The sequence below is a fragment of the Haemaphysalis longicornis genome, unplaced genomic scaffold, assembly GCF_048455015.1.
Source record: "Haemaphysalis longicornis isolate Haplotype H1 unplaced genomic scaffold, Haemaphysalis longicornis Haplotype H1 scaffold_8, whole genome shotgun sequence".
Classification (NCBI taxonomy): domain Eukaryota; kingdom Metazoa; phylum Arthropoda; class Arachnida; order Ixodida; family Ixodidae; genus Haemaphysalis; species Haemaphysalis longicornis.
Window position 1 is genome coordinate 26,272,293 of NW_027526445.1, and position 20,100 is coordinate 26,292,392.

Sequence of the window (20,100 nt, forward strand, 5' to 3'; positions counted from 1 at the left end):
GCTGTGAATTTATCTGCCGCTATTATCTCAAGCAGCGATGAGACAGATCGGCGATGCAATGTGAAAGCCACGCAAATCAATGTAGTGCACTGGGGGAAGAAAGCTGCCGGAAGTTCTGCGCCCGACCCGTGCCTTCAAATCTCGGCCATCGTTTGCTCTCGTATTTACTGGTTTTTGAAAATCCCGAACTAACGAATCACTCTCAAGGCCTGTGGTACAGAATACCCTAGCTGTTTGTATTAGCTCTCGGTGCATGCACGAGGCGGAAGGTTTCTTCAAATCAACCCAATCGGGCACGCGATAGCGCCCGCGACCGCATTTATAAAGACAAACCCCCCTCTCAGTTACCCTTTCCATTCGCACTTGCATTCACAATATGGCCATCTTACACGGCGGTCGTCTTCTCTCTCCCTTTTCGCAGGGCGACGTCGTCCTCCCAGTACTTCCCCCTTACTTGCCTCACTGCGGTTGCATCCGAAACCAGTTTTCGCCCTCACCCCTTTGGGCGGCCGGAAAGCGGGACAGTCCCGAGAGCTCGAGGAAAAGCGCGCCTCGCCGTCGGCCGAAGAGGTCGCACACTCGGCATCTGCCGCGAGCCAATTCCTTCTCGGCCGGAGTGTGCGTGTGCTTGTGGGTGCGTGTGTGGGAACGGCAGCGCGCGCAGGAAAAAGGACTACGTAGCCTCGGCCATCAACCACGCCAGCGGAAGGGGACGTGTAACATACGACAAAATGGAAATAATTTCCAGGTAAGCCTCCTCGGTCGCCTCGTCTGCCAACGTGTCCTCATGATTTTACTGCTCCTTGTATCTAGTGGTCATTGCACGAGGCGTGATCGGCACTTTTTCATCTCAACTGGACCTGTGAGCACCCTGCGCGTTCTTTTTTCGTTCGGCGCCCATTCAACGCGATTGCTGTGGGAAGCGACCCAGTTTGCTTCGTTTCCTTTGACCTGCCCTATGCAGGCGGCTTCGGAGTAGCTCTCGTGCCCGGATGACCGTCTCGCTGAAACGGTGCGCTGGCGCATTCGCAAGGAAAATGTCCCCCAGGTCATTTCGGTAGACCGCAGTTTGTATTCATTTCGTCGTCCACTCTACTTTGAGAGCATTGTCTTCGTCCAAAAACCAGCTTGCAAAGACACGCTGCCTATTGCTTACTTCTCTCCATTGGGTGCGTAGACTCCCGCTTCAGCTGTTGATTGATTGTGGGGTTTTAACGCGCCGACGCAACGCAGGCGATGAGGCGCGCCGTAGTGGAGGGCTCCGGATTAATTTTGACCAACTGGGGATCTTTATCGTGCGCCGAAATCTCGTACACACGGGCGTTTTTGCTTTTCGCCTCCATCAGAAAAGCGGCCGCCGCGGCCGGGAATCGAACCCGCGACCTCGTGCTCAGCAGCGCAACGCCTTAGCCACTGAGCCACCGCGGCGGGTCCGCTTCAGCTGTTACCGGCCCACATTAACCAGGGCATGACGAAGCAGTTTTTTTTGAACTACTCAAATTGCGGAAAAAGTTTGTGGCCTCATTCGGTGATGAAGCGCGTTGTTTTTGGTATCATTTTCTATTCGTTATCGGGAATACCATTTGGCGCCAAAGCGACGGTTTTTCCTTGGTCGTAAAGCGCGCGTGGATGCAGGTCGCTCACCTGCACATAAACGTTATTTCGCCCAAGTCAACACACTCTTGATGGAAGCTTCCTTCAGCGTGCGTCGCTGTATTTAGAATGGCAGTCTTATGCCGCGGCGATTAATGCCACTGGCGCTTATAGCGACTGCTAATGGTAATGTGCCTTCCCAGTATCTCGAGTTTTGGACGACGGAGGGATCCTGATAGGCTAGGCCGCAGCGATGCGATCTACACTCGCCGAAATTGAGGTCATGACGCGTGCTTTTGGCATTCTACGCTTGTCTCGGAGAACGTTGCGTTTGGCTGCTGGTTGAAGCCCTTCTGGCAGATAGAAGATAATTCGACCTTGTTTCTGCGCGCATGCTTCCTTGGCGTTGAAGGCCCACTGCAACACGCGAGATAAACGCTATCGGCCCTTCCGTCACGCTTGGGGAAACTTTGAAGGCTTAGATATTACCAGCTACAAGCGCTGCAGCAGATATGCCTCTTTCAAGGGACACTGCAGCAAAAACTCGAGAATGCTTTCAGAACGTAGTCAACAAATACATTCAGTACTTAGATTAGGCTTCGCAAACAACCTCCGCCCAAAATTGCGCCTCTATGCCCATTAGATAACTTTAAAACCTGCTCAAAATATTTTCCTGGTTCTCGGGTCCTTGTCTTCTTTGAGCGCTTAAATTACGACATTACAGCGATGTAGCTGCTCTTGGCCGCTTCCGTTCCGCTGCAGTAGTAAACGCATTCGATGGCCGATTTAGAAAAAAGCCACAAAGAAAAGAATAAATGGAGTTCCACTGCGTGCTGTTAATAACTTGAGCTTTGACAACGCTTCCAGACTCGAAGGAAAGGGTGAAAGCGTTTATGGGAAGTGTTGCAGAGTCCCTTTAAGTTTCCGTTTAGTGGATATCGGTTACGTCTGTCCCTCTGTCTGAAAGGAAGCCGGCCAAAAGCAGCTATATGGCTTCTGTGACGTCACTGAATCATGCAACGAATGTCCATACCGGGAAAAAGTTATTTTAGCGAATCTCGAATTCGTCTGTTTGACGTAAAGCAGTTGAATTGGTCTAGAAAACTGCGCGACCAAGTGCTGAACTTGTGACTCTGAAAACATTTTTTTCGATATTTTTAAAGATGTGTGGAAGGGAATGTAACGTCCGCCTAAATTAGACCTTTGCTTCAAGGGCGCATAGTAGGGAAGGAACCACTGATAGCGCATTGAATGTGCGCATTCGTAATCTGAATATTATTCCTAATTGTTCTTATGTGTTCTCGGCTGCTGTTCGACAACTAAGGGCTTTACATTACAAAGGCGTAGTTTTCACTCCTTGCATTTTTTTTTTTCGGGAGGGGGAGTCGAACGTCAGCTCTCTTACCTCTTGTTCAGTGGGAACACAACACGTGATAAACTTGCACGCCAACATGTCAGGAAATTTCAGTTAGTCGGGAACCGGTCAGGGCTTTAAATCGGGTGTCCTAGTCGGTGCTTTTCAATACAGTTGATTTCAAAATATATGCTATAAAGGTCCTTACCACTCTGAAAAATACTGCCTAGGGGAGTGTTTTACGCCCGGAGTGCAATCTCCGCCGAGTGTCGTTGATTTGTTACACGAATTACATGAACACAGACATCAGTCCCTTCCTTAAAAGAAAGGTTTGTTTAAACGCGCAGCTCTCTCCGTGCAACCTAATTTAACTCAGTCTAAGCCCCACGCTCCTAAAGTCCAAAATCTAAACTACCAGTCCAACTCATCCAAAGCCAACGCCCGCGCAACGAAACCTCCCGAAATGCTGAGTGACCTGAACGCGATGACTGGACGTTCATAATAATCAGCGATTTTATTACAATGCGAATGTCTTCCAGTGCTATATCGTATCGTGTTTGGGGCGTAAAGACCTGCCATTGCTCACGTGAGTGGTATACTTCATGTGCCTTTGAGGAAACCTGTTTTGTAAAGGGGGCTTTTCTGCAGTACGTTCTGGCGTAAATGCATCGCCATCAGTGAAGCATAGGGAGCTCCGCTTTCAAAAGCTTTCTGATGAACACATTCTAATGTCATCCGCTCTGTACATTAGCCATTGTCGCAGTAACGACGGATTTATGAGTATTACATAAAAAATGGCAGCATCTCCACTGCGTAGATAATTGCGAGGGTGCGGAGTACGGGGACTCGAAATGACATCCAAGTTGCGCCCGAGTCACTTCCCATTGGCGCCCCGACTGTCATTCGATTTGAGCCGCGAGTTTCACCTTCATTAGTCCCTAAATGAAACTGCAACTGTCGGCTCAAATCGAATTTCGCTTGATTTGTGCTTGATGGTGGTGTGCGCATGCGATGGACGCGGACGGACACTGGGAGGTCGGTCCTAAGGTACGTCGCACCGTTACAGGGGAGGGAGTAAGCCGTTTGACTTTCGGGGATTAACTAACGGTCACAGCCCACTGGGTAAGACGACTGACACTAAGGTCTACCAGACACAGGCTCGAATCCTGCCGGTGCCTGCGTGATTTTTGCGATTCTAAACGCTATGCGCGGGGGCGCGGACGGACATTGTGCGGTCCTAAGGTGCTCTCCTCACCTAATTTAACGCTCAAACTTGAGCTCCTTGAACGCCGCTGGAAGCCTCTGTGTAAAATTACACAGAAACGCCTCGGTGCGATTTCGAATGCAGGAGACTTCATGAGCGCATCGGGTTCTAAAAATACCCCCGCCGACGTCCTTCGCACTCTCCTATGTTGTGAGCGTTATATTCGACGCCGAAGTTCGCCCATACGATAAGTCCGCCATAATAGCCCGCTTTTCCTTGTAATTCCAGATTTTGTCCTCCGATTAGGCCACACCAGGAAAGGGTAGAACCGTCAACGTAAAAACACGCGACCGTTGCAAGCTACTGACCGTTTGACAGCCACGACGGTTAGGGGGAAAATATAGCAAATCACTCAAAGAGTCAGTGTAGGCAGTGACAAATGCGCGGGGGACAACTATGCTCTGCACTTCATAACAGGCCCGACGGTGGGGGGATTCCTGAAGTTCAAGGTCAGTTAAGTACATCCGCAGCGGCTGTGTACCGTAAGCACGTATGTGCTACGTGACCTAAAAACGGCTCACAATGGCTGAAGGGAAAATATCTGTTATCTGTTATATTCCTAGGTTTACATGCTTCCGATTCGGAAGCATTACAGCACCCGTTCAGTAACTTTTACCGTCACTGGAAATATTCGCTTTGCGACGACCACTGTCCGTCATCGGCGCCGCGTGAGTTGCTACGATGCAGTACGACGTCGGTACCGTACAAGTGTACGTCTTGGTACGGTCGCCTAGTAACGACTGTGTTGCATGGGGGTGCGCCCATATGGGCCCGCACAGATCCTAACGCATTCCCAATAGAAATGAAAGGGTGACTGTAGAGCTGCAAGGGCTGGGCTTCATAGTTCCGGTTCCGGATGACATCGGGCTTCAATAATTAGGAGCACCTGATATTATAGCACGCCTTTGGAGCATTAAATAAACCTTGCACTTCGCGAGCGGTTGCGTATCTCCAAATACGGGCGTACGGTTTATGCGAAAATCAAGGGCCGTGATTACGTAACTATATTTTTGCGGGTAATTACTGGGTGCCTGCTTCAAAGAACGATTGACGTCGCGCTGCGATGTTTTCGTGCAACGAAACCTCATGATATTCTCGCTCGCAGAATTAAGCGTGTTCTACATGGCGCGGATTTACCTTTTCGTTCGGTACTGCGGCGGAGCAACAGATTTTCCCAAGTGCGCCAAGCTGTCCACTAATTCGGAACGGTCAAAAACCATCGTTCGCATGCGCGGCTGGGACAAAAAAACTGAAAAAAGGAAAAAAAAAAGCCGTCCCGCAAGCGTTCGATGAAACGGGCCGTTAGGATTTCGGAACGACGGAAGTATTCGCTTTCCCAGATTCGCAGCGGAGAACCGCATCATAGAGAACATTTTTAGCAGACCATGCATGCAGCAGGTAGTAATACCGGCCAGAAGTCGCACATACCGGGGATCAGAGGACCAGGCCAGGTAAAATGGCCTCACGGTATGCTTGTTACTACGAGTCCCCCCCACTCCCCAGCCCATCTTAAACCTATGGACCTAGTCACTATCCCTTCACCCACAAAGCATAAATAATGCATTCGGAAATAGCCGTTCACATCGGTGTTTCGGCATTTGTACAATCGTAAAGGCCTTACAAAAGGGGCATTGTGTGGTATGGTGGAGTCCGAGGAACCGCCCTTTTTTGTACGGTTCAGTCCCGTACGGTGCAAGGTGCTTTTCAGATCGCTGCTTGTATTTTTGTAGCCCGAGCAACCTGCTGGCGATTGTAGCTTAGTCCGAACGACGGGACATGTTAAAAAAAAAAAAAAAAAAAAAAAAAAAAAAAAAAAAAAAAAAAAACGTTCGCATAGCGGTGACCTTGCAAAGCCCGGCCTACGGAGCAACAACCGGTTCACATGTAAGTATAAAAATCATGTCTGACATCGTACTAGCAGCCTTGCCGGAATCGTGTCTATTCTAAACGTAGAATGAGCTTACTGCCGACCTTTAATGGATCGCGGCGTGTTTGCAAACATCCTGGGTTCACGAAACGCACTTGCGTGACTGCGGCGCCTATACTGTGCGCCGCGAAATGGGACGACGGCCATTACGCTCGTCTACCCGGCGGCGGGACGCCCGCAAGGAACCATTTGCCGGCGTATCGGGCCTTCACTGGCCGCCCTTATTGCAGGGGGAAGCTCCGAAGCTGCCGCAACCGAATGTCCATGACTCCGTTAGCTGCACCTACAATTAAGCGCCACAACACCACTGCGTATACGATATGGTCGCCTTCCGTGTGGCGTATCGCGTACTATTTAATAATAGCGATACCAAGCCGTTGGACTGGTTGAGTTGGTACATGTGTGATTGGATGAAGAACCAGCGGTGAATACAAGAGTTTGTCCCGTCGTTGTCTTCTGTGCCCTGTGTTCACAGCTGGTTTTTCATCCCATTAAACTAATAGCGGCGGTCCAAAAGCCCGAAAGTCATTCTGAAAATGGACAGGCATGGCTGGCCACGTTGCTTCTGTTCTGTCTCAAAGTCGAAATCAACAAAAAAAGGCTAGCATCTTTTTCTTGTTCATCTTGCAGGCATATTCCATGTAATACCTGTCAAAAAAGTCGTTCTGGAGGCGAAAAGCAAAAACGTCCGTGTGTGCGAAATTTTGGCGCACGTTAAAGATCCCCAGGTGATCAAAGTAATCCGGAGCCCTCCACTATGGCGCGCTTCATCGCGTGCGTTGGGTCGGCGCGTTAAACCCGACAATCAATCAATCGGCTTGAACCTTATAACAGACCAATTTCGGTTAATCTTCTGCGGTGATGTTGCTTTTTTGCAACCATAGGCAACTTTTGAACCCGTTGAACTATGCCAAGGACAAGTGGAACATGCCTGCCCGGTATATGATGGAACGCTCGCTCAAGCGCGGCTACCCTAGACAGTGGCGCGAGATTTCCCTCTAGTTTGAAACGCTATTGTACCGGTTACGCAACTGGTTCCGTCAGGGAACGCGCGCGCTGCGTGTGTCCGGTCTGCTTGCGCCGCCCGAAGACCACAATTGTGGAGTGCATTCACTTTCTCCTCTTAGTTCCCTATTTTTCATGTTAGTGCGTCGCCTAGCGACAGAGACGCGGGAGCGTGACGCATCTGGATACATCTACGCAGGACGCTAAACATTTTTACTCCAAGTATCTGCTTCACCACCACTTCAAAACTTATTAATTGATGGCATAATAAATAAAAGCGCTGCATTTATAGGCACGCGTTTCTGTGGGCCAGATTCTATCTGTTTCCGTGCGATATCGACTCGTTCATTGAAATAGTTACTGCGTGCCGTACAGGCAGTTTGTTAGACATCCAGGAAAAATGTAAATGTTGTACGCCATTTCGTCAAAACGCAAACATTCCGCAACCCCTTGCACAAAATCCCCCTCACCTCTCGGTACCACTTTCTGCGGACTTATAATACTATCCCGCTTCCCTTCACAAACACTTCTCGTGGGGCTTATAGTGTAACAGCGCCAAAATTGATGTACAGAGGGTAACACACTTGTTTTTATACATAACACAGCTTTCGTACTTCAAGCCTTATTCTGCCTCGCCCAAAAAGAATACAAAGAAAACAACTACGGCGCTCTGAATTCATAAACGTCACTTTTGTCCCTACAGTTCTTGTAAAAAGTTTGCTTTCGCAGTTTTCAGAGTTAGCTAGTTGAAGACAAACTCCCTCTTATAGACAAGTGTGTTGCGTAATTCACAAGCAGCGCCCTCAAATCCGACACACTGTATTTGAACACTGTCTGCGTTTCGTGGCTAGCTGTAAAGAAACTCTGGCATTTGCGTCTCTTTTTGTATTCCTTTTTTCTTCACCACAAACACGCTATCTATTCCGGATACAATGCAGGCGCCCCGCCTGCGTTCAGAGAAACAGAATTTCGAAGACAGGAAATTCTCGCACAGAGCGAGAGCAAACCTTGTCGTTGCTTCCCGGCACAAGTCTTAGATGGTAAACAGACGGCCACACTACCCGCTTCATTTCATTCCTTGGGCAGCGAAAGAATATGTTGCCGCTGCTTTCGCTCCCACAGTTTTCGCGGGCTACGGCCGAACAGTTCACGGGCATTGCAAAAGCCACCGCATAAAGAACTGTACTTAAGCGCATATGCTATGCAGCCGCCGCTCTCCCTTCCCAATGTTGCAATGCTTGTCTTTTCCACCCAAAGTGAAGTAAGAGGAAAGGGGCAAGAAGCTAATTTGGTTCACTTCTATGCGATGCCTCCTTCTCCTTGAATAATGCATAATTATTCAAGACACGCAGCAAGTACAAAAAAAAAACACAAAGCCAGAAATGCGCTACGCCACGTAGGCATGTGTAACTGCAAAAGAAAAATAAAAACTGCGACATTCAAGAACACGTTTGTTTTCGCCATGGAGGAAAGAATACCCAGGAGAGGCCCCTAGCAGCCCAATGCATTTCAAAAAGTATGGAGAAAGTGATCTGATTTTTAATGAGCCCTTAGACGGTGTTGCCTATTTTTTTTTTGCAGCTGCGGCGACAAAATCTGGGTAAATGCCACGGACAATTTTAAGTGCGAATGCACTTTATAAGCAAACCCCAAACCATCCACCGCCGGCGTCGGCGGCGTCGGCGTCCGCAGTGCTCCTCTATAAAGAAAAGAAACAGCATCCGGCGCCAGGTTTCGATCCGCGGACTTTGCGGCCGCAGCGCGACGCTCTACCGACCAAGCCACGGACGCGACGTGATATCAGCGTTAGTGACGCGCCTTATATCTTTAACGCATTCAAACTACGTCGTCAGCGGCGTGCGTTGGCGACTCGGCGGCGTTATAGCGGCTTGATAACTGCGTGGTGTACACGTGATACTACAAACCCGATGGAAGAGATGGAAGAGAAGGCGGCGAGGCGGTGGGCTGCGGGGGCCGAGCGCAAGCGCCGCAAGCGGGCCGACAACCGTGCATTCGCCCTTTCACATTCTCCCCCTCGGGGAAATGCGGGGGAATTTTTTTTACAGCCCTTTCACTGTGGCTGCCTCGCTACGCTTGATACACAGCGCAGTCGCTACTGCGTCGTCGTCGTCTGCAACCTGCGCACTACAGCTGCTGACTTCGCAGCGTTTCTTTGACTGCCGATCCCTTTGTGGTTTAGTGTTCCTCTGAAGGCGACGTCCGATGGTAAATCATTGGCGTCGTCGGTGAGCATAGATGCCGCTTTCTAGCGGTGATATTAGGGAGTTTTAGCTGACCGTCTTTCACGGTCCGCTCCGCTCCGATAGCAAGCGGAAGCGCTATTGCGCATGCGTGGCGCGCTTGGCCGCGAACGGCATTAGCTCCGGTTGCGCTGAGCGGGCCGCTGAAACCGGAGCGGAGAGTCGAAAACGGTCAGCTAAAACTCTCTATTGGCTCCGGTTGCGCTGAGCGGGCCGCCGAAACCGGAGCGGAGCACCGAAAACGGTCAGCTAAAACTCTCTATTTCGTCGATTCCGCCTAGTGGTTTTCCATCCTTATCGGTGTGCCGATGAGAAGGTGCGCGTTGGTAGATTCGGCAAGTTTTGGAAACCCAGCACACAACAGTGACGCGTCTTGCAAACCACTGCAGCCGCTTTCTTATCCACGTGAAGTGAAATTCATCCCAGCTGAGAAGTAGTTCCCAAAGACCGTCGTGCTGTACGAACCCAAACACTGCTCTCGTCTGCTTTCGCGAGCCGCCCATACCGCGAAGCTGTTGTCAAACTGGAGACAGCAGAGGGGAATGGGAAGAAGTTCTGGGCTCAGTAGGCTCATCGACGGGTGCGGCTTCACAAACGTGCCGTCAAGGCCTCGCCGAACCTTTCCTTCATGGTTTTCACAATCGAACACAGGGCGTGGAAGAACAAAAATGGCACAATCAGAAAGCCCTCCTTTTGCGACCAACCCCCGGGCGGCCGCGTGAAGTGCGATGCGTGGCCGTGACGTCACTACCGCCGCGTGATAAGGCTTTGTCGCGAATGAATTAATTAGCCGCCGTATTTCGCCCTCTCGGCGTCGGAAATGGCTTCACAAATCCACGGCCACGCGGGCTCACTCGAGGCAATAACGAAAAGACAAACCGTTGTATAACAGCGGAAGCAAAAACTAATCGACGTCTCGCGTGTCGTTTAGCCCACCAATGGCACCGCTGGCAGGTTCATTACCGTTTTTTTTGTCATTCTTCCCGTCTTTGTGCCATCACGCGGCGTCAGTCACGCGTGGCTCGCGTTACGTTGGCGGCGTACATTATGCGCGACTGACAGGCGATCAGGCGTGGCGTTTGAGGAAGTTGGTTTCTCGGCGGGCCGACACTTTACCGTTACGAGCGTGAGCCCTTTGTTCTTGCGGCTTTTGGGCGAGCCGGCGTGCTTAGGACGGGGAAGCCAACGTGTCGCTTTTGTCTTTATACACACTGCGGCGCTTTCGCCTTTGTTCATCTTGTGTCTTTAGCGCCGATCGTAATAATAAATGATTGTTAAAGATCCCCAGGTAGTCAAAATTAATCCGCAGCCCGGTGCGCCTCATCGCCTGCGTTGCGTCGGCGAATTAAACTCTACGATCCATAAATCTAATGATAAATGATTAAGGTAATGAGCAGTGAAAACGAACCCAAATGCAACTGTTTCCTACAGAAACCGCATCACCTGTGCTACTATTCATGTTTATTTGCGTATTTGTATGTGAGCTCAATCGTTTAACAGTCCAGTAAGCAGGATAATATATTTTTTTCTTATTCACGTAGACCGCTGAATGTGCCAGCAACACTTGGAGGATAGTTTTGTTTTGCCAGTAACTAGAGTAAATAAAACACGCGCGGCGCCGATTTCAGATCACTCGCATTCTAGCTATGTAAATGAAACATAACTTGACGCTGCTGTGAAGTCATTTTGAAAACAGTGCTAAGAATCGCAGCCCAGCAATTTATAAAATCGGTCGGCCGAATTACGCTGTTTATCAGTGACACGCCCGCAAATCAGTTTCACTGTGAATGACCAAGACGAATGTCCCCATCATCTGCGCAGTTATTTAAGGCCGTCAGCGGCGAAGGGGACCGTAAGGGCCAAAACCCGTTTTCCCGGCAGCCGAGGCGCCCAAGCGTGACGTGCGCGCCGAGCTACAAATGATACTCCTCTGTAAGATAATAGCCGGCTGGTCTCGGTTATTACTACCCTACCTCCACAGCAGGCGTCTTGGAAGGCCTTTGGCGACAAGAAGCTAGGCTTAAGCTGCACTTCGCCTCAATCACTCGTTCCTGTTTGTGGCTTGGTTCTGTCCCTCAATGCCCGCGCGTACGCCCATACGGCCGCGCATTAAGGCAGTGTTAAGGAGCCTTTCTCCAGGCATACGTGCGCACGTAAAGACGTCACGATGAAAGTAGACTGAAATCGCGTGTTTTTACAGACTCCGATCATCATACTATTATATCTACTGTTACTCCGCCCAGATAATAAACGTCGTTCAGTGCGTGCCAGCGCACGGGCATGCTGCTCTTCGTTGTCGATAACAACGCCTACGTCGGCAGTCCAATAGAGGAAAAAAATGGCGGATGAAAGTGGTACGTGGGGATTTCTGGTGTTTACAGGGCGTTGGCGCTCACACCGTTCGTCCGCTAACGTTATCTCGCACGACTCGAGTCTAAATAGAGGCTGAAATGCACGAAGCGCGTGAGATTAGCTGCCGGGTGCTCTAAAAATATATCTAGCTTCAGAGGGGGGAAACGTATGCGCGATGACGCTAACTCTGCCTATAATGGCTTCAGGAATACTGGAAAATATAGCTGGTTCGCCAGCTGGGCTCTAAGCGTTCGCGGCTGCAGCGTGTTCTCTCACCACTACATTGAGCAAGTTTCATTGACCTTGGCCAAAACAAACAAACAAGACAAACGAACGAGACACTGGGAGTGTCTTGTGGAATACGCTGACGGCACCCTAAACCATCCACTTAGTTTGATAGCGCTTGCCGTTCCTAAAATTAATTATTAAATTATCTCGCTTTAAAATGATTCTTTGTTTAGGCATCCCTTCCTTGCTGGTTCAGTTTGCTATTGTTCCTTTGGGGCTCATCACCCCGCCCTTCTTTTTTTCTTTTTGAAGTCCCACCAACATCGGAATTTTATGCTGAGTACTCTACTGAGTGTACATAATTTTGCGTTAAATTGAAATAATTTCCAACGTGCATAGGCCATTAAATTTATGGTAATGATGCCCCACATTGCTTAAAACGTCGCCTTAAGCCCGTACTACATGGAGCGATTTCGCCTGCGAATTCACTGATGCGGCGCTGCTCGTGCGGCAAAACCACCTTTTTTCGTTGCTGCGGCGAAGTGCCAAACATTTGAAGCGGCGTAGAGGGGCCGGACCTGCGGCCAATAGGAGCACAGCTCGGCACCACTTGCACGCTTGGAAACCAGATGGCGTTGCTTGTATTAGCGCGACAAAAGCGCGGCACACCAAAAAGTTTGTCTTTTCTGCTGTGTGTGCGTATATTGATAAAGAATTGGCGATTCTTATATAAAACCGCAAATAAACTTATATTCACTGCAAACCAGGTAGATACAACTTGCCAAGAAAGTAAAATAAAACCACCCTTGTCAAAATCACAACCTTTGCTGGTGGCAAACTTAATTCAGTCTGCAAACAAGGCACATCTGAAATGCGAAAATCGCGGCGTTCGCAGGCCCCATATACACGACAATTCCAGGCATTGCAGTGATGCTACCGCTGCGCCAATTGCGCCAAACTGCGCCAAAGTGCTCTGGCTGCTACATCCTGCTACATTTCCTCTAAATTTGGCGCTTCTGCGCCCAACCTGCGCCAAAGGGTGTACGCCCCCCTTTCAGAAACGAAACTAACTACTTGAGGTTCCCCATTGAAAGCGACATCGCGGTGTACCTGTTTTCAGGACGCAATCCGAGCCAAGCCAAGGCAAACTGGCCGTTGTTGCGAATCTTGCGATAACGGCGATGATGCGTTTTGCGGCTGGCGCCTCGTAGGCGTTGTCAAATCTCCCCCTCTATAGAGGGGTAGATGGGGAGATTAAGTCTCCCCATCTCACGGAATTAACCGTCTCGGGTATACCCGAGACTGTTAATTTTGTACAGTGCGCTTCGCACCTATTGGGCGCGCGAGACCGGCTGCCGCCGTCGCGACCGTCCGCCTCGCGGTCTTCGGGCCGCGATATGCGTCGTGATGTGCGTGCCGTACCCGTGAAGCTCGCCAACAATGTCAGGCTTCGTGAAATTGCCGTACTCGCTCGCCAACGCGCCCCGACAGCGTACGCGTCGACCGGGGGCATGCGGAGTTTTGCTGGTAGAAAAGTAGGCAAGAGATGAGGACGCAGGAGTTGTAGTTACAGTGGAATCTGGATGATGTGATTCTGGGTGATACGAATTTCTGATTAGTCCCGGCGAAATTGCACTGTTTGAAATGGGAAGAATTTGGGCTCTTACGAACGGACCTGCAGTGCCCGGCGGATAAGAACGAGTCGGCGAGGCGCCCGACTGCCGATCGAGCAAGCTACGGCGACGTACGGGCTCTCTGCCCTCTTTGTCGCACTTTCTCCAGGAACGGTCAAGCTGTTTTCTGCTAGCGAAAACGCGCCGCGCACTCCACAGGCACGCTGGCGCCGCCGCGAAACCACCCGCACGCTGCGCGGGGCGTGGCTGGCCGCGGCATCATGGCGGCGGTTTCGGTCGCGAAGTGGTGCGGGACGCTCAAGAGACCGCTTCTAATCGCTCTTTAAAATGCCGCTCAAAGCACACGCGAAGTTTCTTGTGCGGTAAATGAGCTAATAATGTGAGCGAAAACGGTGCTATAAAAAACATCCGCGCCGCTAGTGAAAGCGCCCATGGAATATCTGTCGGTGTGCTAAGCCTAAACATCTCCGCCGGAGCCTTCCGGCTGTCTCGGGGGCTTTGTAACTGCCGCCATGAGTTCGCACGCCTTCCCATTGGCGCAATTCGTCAGGCCCCTCCCGCTGCCACGCGCGTCGCGCGTAATTTTCTGACCGCGGGCGCCGACGCGCACGAATCGCATGCAAAAACGCTCCTGTAGTGAGTGAGCTTGGGCAGCGCGAGTGCGGAGATGAGTCCAGAAAGGACCGCTCGGCGACATGGAGGTTTAAAAAAAGCAGAAAAACTTCAGGGATTTCATCACGCGAAAGTAAAAAAAATAATCGAAATCTTGTTTTAGTGCTTAATTTTTTGGTCTGTGTTGTTCACACGAATTTCGGATGATACGAATATTTTTCGCGGTGCCGCGAAATTCATATAATCGAGATTTTACTGTAAACAGATGAGAAAATAGAAAGTTCAGGGGGGAGAAAATAGTATGCAAAGGCAGGAAACGGTGACAGAGTTCGGGCTGCGCACCGGCTAGCAAGTACGGCAATTTCACGACGCCTGACGTTTCCGAGCTTAACGAGTACGGCACGCATATGACGACGCCCGTCTTAGATTTCACGTAGAGTTCACAGAGGCATAGAATTCACATACGTGGAAATTGAAGGTGAAATGCGTGCATGTGGCCTCGCAGGGAATTAACATAGTCTCGGAATTATGGGGGGGGGGGGACTAATGGGCTACCTGCGGCAAACTTGTCGTGGAGGGGCAAGATTCAGCCCGCTGCCTTTGTTAACATAGCGCTGCTATCGGTGGCTTTTCGTTTTAGACCCTTACGGTGGCAGCGCTGACGCTGCTAAATAGTGACTCATGTGCAACACGGGGAGGAGCGTGATGTTCAAGTATGCAGTCAAAGCCGTGGCGCTACTGATGCAGCCTTCCTACGATAGCCTTCCAATAGTGCTCGATTTTACACAGCATGTTCGTTGTGATGAGCAATTTTTAGTTTGTTCATAGTAAATCTTCTATTGTGTAAAAATGAAAGCTTGTTTTTTTTATTTTTGTTGTGCAGACTGCCGAAAAAAGTTCAATGCATATTTTCTTCAGGAGACTGATGAAAATGGGGACAAAATATTCATGTTCTGAGTTCTTTTATTTTTTATTATCCTTGAAGGGTGTGCTTTTAGCGATTATCTATCTCATGAATGCAATACGTGTGTTAAAATTGCTTCTATCAACACCTGCTCCGAAAGCTGATTTTGCTGCTCCGAAACGCATTTTTACCTCCTCCAAAAGCTGCTCCAAAGCAGCCTAAGCCGGTAGCATCACTGGCATTGCGAACTTCGCAAAAACGAATGTTCGTTCCAGCGGATTCGCAGGCGAAATTCGCTGAATGTAGAACGGGCTTTACACGTCGCATCAGAGAAACATCCGCCTTCTACAATGTGTAGTCGTTAAGTCTAGTCGAAACACTGAAGCTGTGGCAGAATCCAAAAAGAAATCCCGATACTCTCGACAACGCATAAGTATCGCCTGTATATATAAAAAAAATAGCTGTGGCTTAGTTCGGCTATGCCAGGATATACGCAGCATGAGCTAAGGTTCAGCAATCCGGTCCGGTCCAGTCCACTCCAGTCACTGCTCCTCGCGCATGCGTAGCGCGGCTCTCCAGGGCCATGCGAAACGGCTATCTAGCGGCTCCTGCGCAGCGTCAGACTTGGCTACTGCGCACCGGAGGCGCTCTGCACTCGGCCTTCAGGACAAGTGACCTGCTTCTACGGCGTTAGCCGCGAGTATTTTCGTCGGCAGAAGACGAAAATTGCTCCGTGAGCAAGCCCGCCTTCGCGTACACCGAAAACTCATTGGGATAAGGCGAGCGCCACAGGATCGCTTCAGCGGACGTACTCTCAAATACACCCGCGTTCGCAACGGGCGTTTGCGCACGCGCGACATTACGCGGCGGGCCTTTGACAGCGTCGACGGGAATAAACGCCGTGTGGGCACTTGCGGGAAGTCCACAAACTCTCAGAAGAGCTGGACAAACGTCAATGCGTGTTGTTCTCTTCAAGAGCTGCCCGAATACCGGTTTGTCGTGCGTACGGAACGACGGGGAAAGCCTTTTGTCTGGCAACGAGAAACCAGCGGAGGTATTCGGTGCGTGCTGTACACAGACCCTCGACGAAAAGGGGGACGGAAAGTCCGGGGAAAGACTGCGGTGCCATTGTGGGACCCTTCACTGTCTTCCTCGTTGTCCGCTGGAGCAGCTCTCCTTTCAGAATGGGGAGGGGTATGGTTCATTGGTATGTTTAAAGTGGCCGAAGAAGAGGCTGCTTTAATGCCTTGAAGGACTTCTGCCATGCTAATAGGCTTTCTGTAGCGGACAAGGGCCGGTGCACGTGCAGCGCTATACGGCTAGCTCCCAGTGTCTCGTGCGTCCAGCTGCGGACGACAGGTAACATGGGAGAGACACTTCTTAGAATGAGACGGGATTACGATAAGCCGCGAAGAATGCGCATCTTCCTCCTTTTTTTCCTCCTCGAGTGAAGTGATCGGCCGCCTTCAAGGTCTGTAATCCACGCGTTTTGACTGGGGCTGTTCAGAGATAGAAGCGGGATTTCCTCAGCTCTTCTGCTGTGATTACGTTGTCACGAATAGCTTACCTTTGTAGGCGATCCGACACGTTCGTGGGGCAGTTTTCCGGAATCTTTGTTTGACGTTTCGTGCACACTTTTTAAAGATGGTACGGCGCCTATGAGATTGGAAAGCTGTTTGATGCTCGTAGTTTATCATCGAGGATCGCGAGGTAAACATCGAGCTTTTGTAAGCAGCCAATCTCCTTCGTCACTGTTTTTAAACGGCCTTCGCGCTGCTGCTCGACCCGCAACAGTGGTTTTCCCGTTCCATTTTGGGTCAACTGAATGGTCGAGGCCGGTTTCGGGATATAAATGGCCAATTTCCATCTTAATGAGGTGCAGTCTGCCTTTCTTCAGAGTGGTAATTTGTAAACCACCAACCGCAGTGGCGACCTGGCACTTACCCTTGCGCTATCTCGAGGCAAGTGCAGATAGCTACTAAAAAAAAAACCATCGTGTGGAGGTAAGCGCGTGTGACGAACCACAATTAGAGTTTCATACAAGCATTTACCGGAGGGAAATGCATAGCTGCTATCGGGTGCCGTCGCGGGCGTCTCCATAGCAAGTAGCAACGTTCCTCTCCTACTTGGCCTGGATGGCCACATGGCTTCTTTTCTGTTTCAAGTCAAAATCAATAAAGAATAACATTTTTTTTTCTTCGTCTTGTACGAAGCTTCTCAACATTCCCTAAAAAGTCGGTTTTCTGGCGCTACACTTTTAGATTTGGGAAACAATTTTATTATTATGCAGTATTTTTGCTTTTTGGCACCAACTGGCCACTTTTCACCTCATTTAGAAGCCATGCCAAGTAGCGACAGAGCGTTTCTCCTCAGTGAATGACTGCACGCTAGGTGAAATGCCGCTCGCCTTGACACTGGCGCCATACTTTCTCTAATATATGTATAATAGTGCGAAACTCTATGGTCCTCATCCGTCTTGGCGTTGACATAGGACTCGTCTTCTCAGTTTTGAGCCGTGGGCAGAGGGTCCCATGCCACACAAGTGCAGCACCAGATAAGAGTCGAACCGCGACCTCTTTTTCATGCACACCGTGCATCGAAGTGATCGCCAAAATACCGTGAGTTTTCGTGTGCTACTTGAAATTGTCTTTACAAACGGTAGAATATGAGAAAGTTTCTGGACACAAAACAAAACAGATGTAGTTATCTATGTCCTCCTATAGTAAAAGCGCGTAGCTATTACCACTACATGAATCCCTCGTTAACTCGGATATCTAGAAATATCGGTTAAGTCGAAACTTATCTTCGCCATGCATTCACCTTCCATAGGCGCCGCGTATTTGCCCCCCTTTATTTCGAAACGTTTTTTTTTTCGGGAGGGCACGGATACCTCGGAATGTTGACAGAGAGGACACAAGACAAAGGCCTCTACAGGAAGCTGATAAGGTCTCCGTTCTAAAGCTTAGCTCCAACTAGGCGCCAAAGACGGTTGTGAACGGCCAATTAACGCTGGGCTGATGTTACCGTTACCGGATTGGTATTTAGCGCCTACATCGTTGAGAGAGCTGTGCTGTGGACACGCAGCTTTATATGAGGACAAAGAAGAGCCTCGAGAAATGCCTATTATGGTAGAAACATCAAGGATGCTGCACCTGCTGCAGAACAATGTAGAATGTAGCGGTGGCGACCAGCAACTAATGCGATGCATTAAGAAGCTCCGGAACGCTTTTCTGGGGCCAGATACGACCGCGGAACATGCGAGCATCACGCCGTTCTTTCTTCCCATATAACAAGAAAAAGCGTTTTTCCCGCAAATTAGTTGGCCTTTATTGCGAAAGCTCCCGTGTGCAGTGAAGCTTCTCTCCAGCATTAGCTCATATTTCAGTGACCTAGCCACGAATTCTCGGCATTTCGCTTCATTCAAAACTCCGTTTAAGTTGAAATTTTGCTGCGCATTTTACGACTTCGAGTTAACGAGCGATTACTGTGCGTAGTTTGGCAGGAACTGTCTACACAAATGATTCGGAGTGCGCCCCAAAGAAAGGAAAAGCTTCCTGTATAACAGATATCTTCTTTTAAAAAGCGTTTGCGACGTGAGCCATGAAGAGCTAAACACTGCCTGCCAGCCTCTGTACGTGCCGTGCAAAGCAGCCCTGCGTGAGGCGATCAATGTGAACCACCTAAATTTGCTGAGCACAAGTTTGCTCAAATAAAGCAATTGCTACAGTAATCGTGCGTTGAACTTCACTACATGACAGTCGCATTAATCGCGACTGTCATATATTAAATGGAAACCATGAACACCGGCTGACGGCAAATATACTATAAACAAAGGCGACCGACAAGCCAAACATATGCCCCCCGTAAAACTGGATATTTTTTAAAGCAAAGCTTTCTAGCTTTACCAGCCCATGGCTGTTTCGTGGCGTGTGGGACAGCGAACTCCCAACATGGCAGAGGGGGTGGCGGGGGGGGGGGGGAGATGGGGGGCGGATAGTTTCAGTCACGGAGAACACTAGAGACGGCGCGGCGAATTGACCCAGCGTTAGTAGCGCGGAGGTGCCTCCTCGCCGGCGGGGTCGGCGGCGGTAAGGCTTTGTCATCTGCTTCAGCGGTGGTTGTTTTGGCCCTGTTTCAGTGCAGCTTCGTGCCCGTCGCGCAGTGCGTTCGCACGGCTTGATTAACGTGTTCGACAGCACCTCCTGGGTAACCCACACCCGACGGAATTAAGTGGTCGTGCGGCTAACATACCTTAAAGGGAAGGGGAAGCGGTTTCAGAATTAAAAGAAAAGTTGACTAGCAGCAAGTACACATTAAATAGTTCATGTGTACGAAATATTTTCGCAATACATGCAATAGAAGCGGCGCAATGAGCAAACAAAAGTGGCCCGATGCCCCGCCCCCATCTCGCCGCGCGATGCCGGAAGACCGAAGAGCGCGGGCGACTGAAAAACGGCATACCTGGACTTCCGGCCGGATCGGCCGCCTCGGCCATGCTCTTTTAGCCGTGTTTCCTTGTGAATGATACTTGTTGTGGTTGATAGCACTCATTTGTACAATTTTCGTGTTCAAAAAGTATGCACGAACGCCAAACGAGGCATACGTTATCATGCCGTATTCCTAAGCAGAATAATGCCAAGCCGGGATGCTTGATAAAATACGGAAGCGACAGCCGAGGTAGCTGTGCTTGATGACAGAGAATATACTACACTACGTTAAATACTTTGTAAACCGCTCCAATGCGGTTTTTTTTTTATGCGACGGACGTGAATGTTCGCATTAGATACTAGATTTAGGAAGGATGGGGAATACTGCTGTACTTTGGCCGGGGATGTTTCGTTCCATTCCAGAAACCAAGTGAAATTTGTTCAGGAAATACTTGTTTCGTTAAACGCGTCGGTTTTCTTTCCCTATGGGCTCAGGACAGTGTTCAAAAAACAATTTTTTGGCGAAACTAAAACAAGGG

At 49.8% G+C, this 20,100-nt stretch overlaps 1 protein-coding gene across 1 annotated transcript in view; it reads left to right on the plus strand.

The window, feature by feature from the left end:
* The first annotated feature begins 421 nt into the window (after positions 1 to 421).
* Positions 422 to 20,100, plus strand: part of LOC144150045 (iris-like) — a 45,028-nt gene continuing 25,349 nt past the window's right edge. Inside the window, exon 1 of the mRNA XM_077681844.1 lies at positions 422 to 748. Within this exon, the coding sequence (XP_077537970.1) occupies positions 732 to 748 (17 nt within the window). The 5' untranslated portion in view covers positions 422 to 731. The remainder of the gene's footprint in view (positions 749 to 20,100) is intronic.